Genomic DNA, 5,300 nt, shown 5'->3' with positions numbered 1-5,300 from the left:
CTCCTGCTCCTTTATTGACAGACACAGCAGTCATTTCATATCAAACTATTCTTGGCTAGCACTTTCAAAAAGACAAAACCTTCAAGTGAGTAGCAGTCGTATCTTATAGAAACACAATGGTATAAAAAAGTGCAGCATTTCTCAAGAAAATTAGTAGTATGGGGATATTATAGAAAAGCCATCCTTCATATATTTTCAGTGTTAAAGCACACACACTACAGTAATACCCTTACTGTGCAATGACAATAAAGACTTATCTTACTAGCTAGAGTCCCCTGTCTAAAACAGACACCAACTCTCTCAACCTACAGTGCTGGCAAACATGTTTTTTAAACCATCAAACCACTTCATCTGAGTTTGTGGCCATGCTGAGCGAGAAAATGTAAGAGTCTGCTTCAGCAGAGCCATTAGTGCTCAGAGACCAGAAAGAAATCAATGGTCAAGTGTTTACACAGGAGAATCCTATTCAGGTGCAGCATCCGCTCTCTGCAAATACTAAGTGCTTAAGTCTGAATGTAAAAATAGGAAGAATAATAGAAAGCAGCAAGCAAAAAACTGGCTCTTTATTGAAAAATCTATCGGGAATGCGAGTCGCCTTTTAGAAGCTAAGACCTTGATATGCAGCCTAATGCTTTCTACAATTGACATCTACTTTTTCAGATTCAGAATGAGGGCTTGAAAAAAATATTTATTTTTAACAAAAGCTATACATACAGAATATGTATAATCAATACCACGGGGCAGCAGTACACTTACAGTCTGAATACTCCATAAAGCAGAGCAAGTTTCATTATATACTCTCATCACTCTGCTGCCACCTAATGGACAAACATAAAAAATACATCATACAAATACATTCAGTCACTTTCACATTTTGTTAATTTGCGGAATTATTCTTTTATTTTTTTGTATGATGTTGCTTTAAATTAAACCTGATTTCAATTAAATATTGTAACTGAAATATGGTTTAATTTCAATTTTTGATGCCTGCAAATATAACACTTGAAAATACAGTGCATGAAACAATGTTAAAATTGATGTTTTATTCTAAAATGTTAAGACTAAACAAACGACACCTCCAAAGCCAACAGTCTTGCTATTTTAGTGGTTACCGTTAGATCTACAAGTTACTATCAGCAGAGAAATAGCTTATGATGCAGTTACTGTCTTTTTAACTTTCAGAAACACACAACGCTGTTCACTGTGGGATGCTTTCGAGTGTGTGTGAATTGGAATAGAGTGCATGAGGGGAGAGCTGATCCACCGTGCTCTGCTGAGGAGACACTATAAGTGGAACGCCGTGGATGACCACATTCTGGCTGCCCAGGCTGATGTTTGGCACCAGTAATGCACTTTCCTCACAGGGTAAGGCACTCTCCTCAACCGTCACCATCTCTGCTGGCTTGGACATGTCCACATCAGGCAGAGGTGCTGTGGTCACCAAAGCAGAGTTTCCTTCCGTAACCACTGTAATCTCTGTGCCACCTTCCTGGATCAAAGCATTGAGCCCCTCCAGTTCAGAGCAGGTGGTGATGAACGTCTGTGTGCTGCTGCTCGAGTCCTGAGCGGTTATGGCCGTTTGCATCAGGGCCTGGTGGAGCGGGTTGCTGGCATCGTCGGTGCTGAGTTGAGTCAGGAGGACAGTCTGGGGTTCAAGAGTGGCTTCTGTGGTTTGGGATGAACCGAGTGGTTGTACAGGCGCCAGCAGGTTGACCTGCTGGATCATGGAGTTAACTACCATGTCCTGGTTTTCTGGGCTAAGCAAGACCATGTTGCTCTTATTCTGGCCATCCCCACCAGTTGAGAGCAAGGGGTTATCCTGGCCTAACGGGTGAGATACAATGATTTTAAGCTGTGTATTACTATAAGGAGGCATTGGGTTACACGGGATAGGAACTTCGAGCTCAGAGCTGGTTTGTGACATGGTAACGGGAACCAAGTTAACTGCTTCTGCTGGGGTAGAGAGCTGGAGTTGCAACACACTCTGAGTGTCCCGATGCTGCTTTTTGTGGCTCCGCAGGGAGTCCTCCCTCACAAACGAAGCGTCACACGAGTCGCAGCAAAAGGCTCGAGCTGCATCTAGTTTGGCTCGATACCGAGAGCTGACAGGCTTCGGAGAGTCGGTGCCTAAATTTTTGCCTCCACCTCTGCCTCCTTTCCCACCGCTGCCTTTTTCAAGCTTATCCGACTGACACTTCTTCTTGTGAATGACAAGATTGCTGCGCTGCTTAGAGGCAAAGTTGCAGAAGTCACATTTGAAAGGGCGGTCTTCAGAGTGGATCCGCTCGTGGACCTTGAGCGCCCCCTTGCTGGAGCAGGAGTAAGTGCACTTGGAACACTGAATGGGCTGAGTGGGTTGGTGTTCTCTCAAGTGTTGTCGCAGAGCAGTCTTGTTGGCACACTTGAAATCACAGTGCACGCACTGAAAGGAGTTCTCCGTACCATGTTTGATCTGAATGTGCGATTTCAGGTTTCCTTTCATGGCGCAGCAGTACTCACAAAAGTCACATTTGTAAGGCTTTTCGCCGGAGTGAATCCGGATGTGCCTCTTCAGGTCTGAGTTTATTTTGAACTTTGCATCGCATTGTTGGCACTGAAAAGGTGCATCCCCTTAGAAAATAAATACATAAACAAAATAAAGCCAGTTTTAATACCAGTCTCTAAGCTACAACTGTCACACAGCTGCTGACAATTTTGGATTTTTTTGGCTACCTACCTGTGTGAGAGCGGAGATGCACGGTAAGTTGGCTGGAGTTGCGGCTGGCGTAAGGACAGATCTGGCATTTGAATGGCCGTTCATCATAGTGGATACGCAGGTGCTTCTTCAGGCTGCTGCTGTCTGCTGCTGCATAGGGACAGTGTTTACATTTGTGTGGCTTCTCACCTGTGTGCGAGCGGCTGTGCATGTTCAGCTTGTCCCGCCGACTGAAGCGTTTGTGGCACAGTTCACATTCAAATGGCTTCTCACCTGGATGGCAGACAGAAAAACAACTGGGGTTAAACCTTACTCTAAAGGGGTTTTGCAACTGAAGAACATATTTTGAAAGCATTAGCGTACCGGTGTGAGTTTTAAGATGCCGTTCCATGTCTTTTTGGCCATACTGTGTCTTGAAAGTGCAACCTGTAGATTGTAAAAAAAAACAAAACAAACATTTTCTTAAATTGTGTGCAGCCTCTGCATTTGTGAAAAGTCCAATCAACACTGTACTAAATAAATACAGTGCTGTGAAAAAGTTCCCGATTTCTTTCTTCTTCTTCTTTTGCCTATTTGTCACTCTGTTGATGCTTTGTGCCCATAAATTTGTGGGGGTGCGTTTATAAAACTCTTTTATGGTTGTTTTTACTTGTGTCATTTTGTACATTTTAGTTCTACTTTACTGCCTCTCTTTTCAATTTTTTGCTGATGCACAGCATTTTGTGTCAGCGGTGGCTGTTTTACAGCACTTTCCAAAACTGGAATGGAATTTTGAACTTGCCAATGTGTTTTTTGGATTATTGTCCTGCTGCATAAGCCAAACTGATTTTGTAGTAGAGAGCAGAATTCATGGTTCTTTGAATTATAGCTAGTCATCCAGGTCCTGAAGGAGTAAAGCAGCCCAAGACCATCACAATACCACCATGTTTGACTGTTGGTATGATGTTGTTTATGAAATGCTGTGACAGGATGCAAACCTGCCAAAAAGTTAAACTTTTGTCTCAACAGTCCACAGAATATTTTCCTAAAGTCAAGTTTTGCACAGTCTCTTTATTATTGTTGAATAATGATCACTAGCTTTAACTGAGGTAAGTAAGGCTTAGAGTTCCTTAGATGCTTAGATGGGTTCTTTTGTGACCCCCTGGATGCTCCATCGATGCACTCTTGGGTGTAATTTTGTTATTTATGGATTACTTTGCTTGATTATCTTTTCACACGGGCAGCTTTGGATAGCTTTTTTTATTCTAATAAATAATAAATGAAATTAGCATTTAAAAACTGTATTTTGTATATACTTGGGTTTTCTTCGTATTTTACTTAATAAAGTTTGCTTGATGATATGGAACAGGAAAGTGAAGGAGGCAAATACTTTTTACAGCTATTAATGGTATGGGGCTTGAGTGGCAGGAAGTGCAGTTCTTCCTGTTAGAGATTGAAGATCTGTGTTCATCAGCAGCAAGAGGCACCAACCTGAGAAACAGCAGCTGTGTCTCTTTGAAGTCAGGGCAGGTTTTAGTTTTTTGGAAGGTGTCTTTGGGGCTTTGGTCATCTTTTTGACACCTCTCACAACACAGGTCTGGTAGGTCTCCTCAAAAATAAACTCAGTGCTGGAGTCTGAAAATAATTTGACAGGCAAAGTCAATTTTTCATTCAAATTATGGACAGCAAAAGCAGAAAGAGGAGTATGTTACCTGTGAGAGTGGATGTGGCAGTAGTGGTTGGGGTGTCAGGTGTGGACAGGAAACATTCATTTTGCTTATGGGCGAGAAAGACCTTATAATTATTGTACTGCTTTTTGCAGGAGCCACAGATGTGGATATCTGGGCTCACCTCCACCACCACAGAATGACCTGCAGCCACTTCGGATGGCAGAGAACACAAAACAGGAAATAACGACTTCATAGGACGTTGCATAATGTACATCTGTGAAAGTGATTACAAGATAGCTACAATAATTTGGAGCTAAATCGTGATATCATAGATTTGTTTTCCAGTTATGAATTTTAGCAACTGTTTTGTTTTACCTTCAGCGGTGTATGCAGCCATTTTCGAGGTGGTTTTGCTGGAGATCAGCTCATTTTCTGTGTCCTCGCTGCGTCCATTGTAGTTTTAAAACATGCCGACTGGGGTCAAAAAGTAGCCAATGAAACATCACTACCTATTTCCAACTGCGAAATCTACCACGGTTTGCATATCAATAGAACTAGCACTTCACTTCTCTGCCGACTCCACGTTTTACGACATTCTACGTTGGGTTTGCGGCAACCGCACAAGGCTTTGCTGGTGTCGTCATATGCTGCTTTGGGAAACGTGGGAAAATCAAACTACAAAGTCTGATCACCCAAATCAACTTATAAGTCATTAAATAATACTATTAATAAAGCTGTCTGACTTAGTGTTTGACTGTCCTATTTAGAATAAACCAATATCTATTTAACACTGTGTTAATTCTTTTGCAAACCGGGATTTTAAAAGCTGAAATTGCGTATTTATGAGCACTTGAACGCAACATCGTTGTGTGGTGGTGCCCCCGGCCCATTCGAGGTCTTCAGGCTCTGCTTTCCAGATGCTGAACAAAACTAAATCTGATTTCAAAATTTAAAAT

At 42.1% G+C, this 5,300-nt stretch overlaps 1 protein-coding gene across 2 annotated transcripts; it reads right to left on the bottom strand.

Annotated features, from left to right (window-relative positions):
- Positions 1-668: 668 nt before the first annotated feature.
- zfp64 (zinc finger protein 64 homolog (mouse)) lies at positions 669-4,955 on the bottom strand. 2 transcript variants are annotated; one of them, XM_086278601.1, is made up of 6 exons: positions 4,720-4,955; positions 4,387-4,554; positions 4,166-4,309; positions 3,059-3,121; positions 2,717-2,968; positions 669-2,610 (listed from the first exon to the last, which is right to left on the bottom strand). In XM_086278601.1, exons 1-6 carry the CDS (start codon positions 4,739-4,741, stop codon positions 1,199-1,201), a joined length of 2,061 nt encoding a protein of 686 aa, XP_086134727.1. In that variant the 5' UTR covers positions 4,742-4,955; the 3' UTR covers positions 669-1,198. The 2 variants fall into 2 exon arrangements, with proteins under 2 accessions (XP_086134727.1, XP_086134728.1); XM_086278602.1 differs by having other exon boundaries at positions 4,387-4,450.
- Between the last annotated feature and the right edge of the window lie 345 nt (positions 4,956-5,300).

This window comes from Aulonocara sp. 'chitande type north' Nkhata Bay, linkage group LG20 (assembly GCF_057382095.1).
Source record: "Aulonocara sp. 'chitande type north' Nkhata Bay isolate Kocher_YH1m ecotype deep benthic linkage group LG20, A_spYH_male_GT1.1, whole genome shotgun sequence".
Taxonomy (NCBI): domain Eukaryota; kingdom Metazoa; phylum Chordata; class Actinopteri; order Cichliformes; family Cichlidae; genus Aulonocara; species Aulonocara sp. 'chitande type north' Nkhata Bay.
The sequence above is the reverse complement of the archived record's forward strand: the minus strand, read 5'-3'. Positions and strand labels throughout refer to the sequence as shown.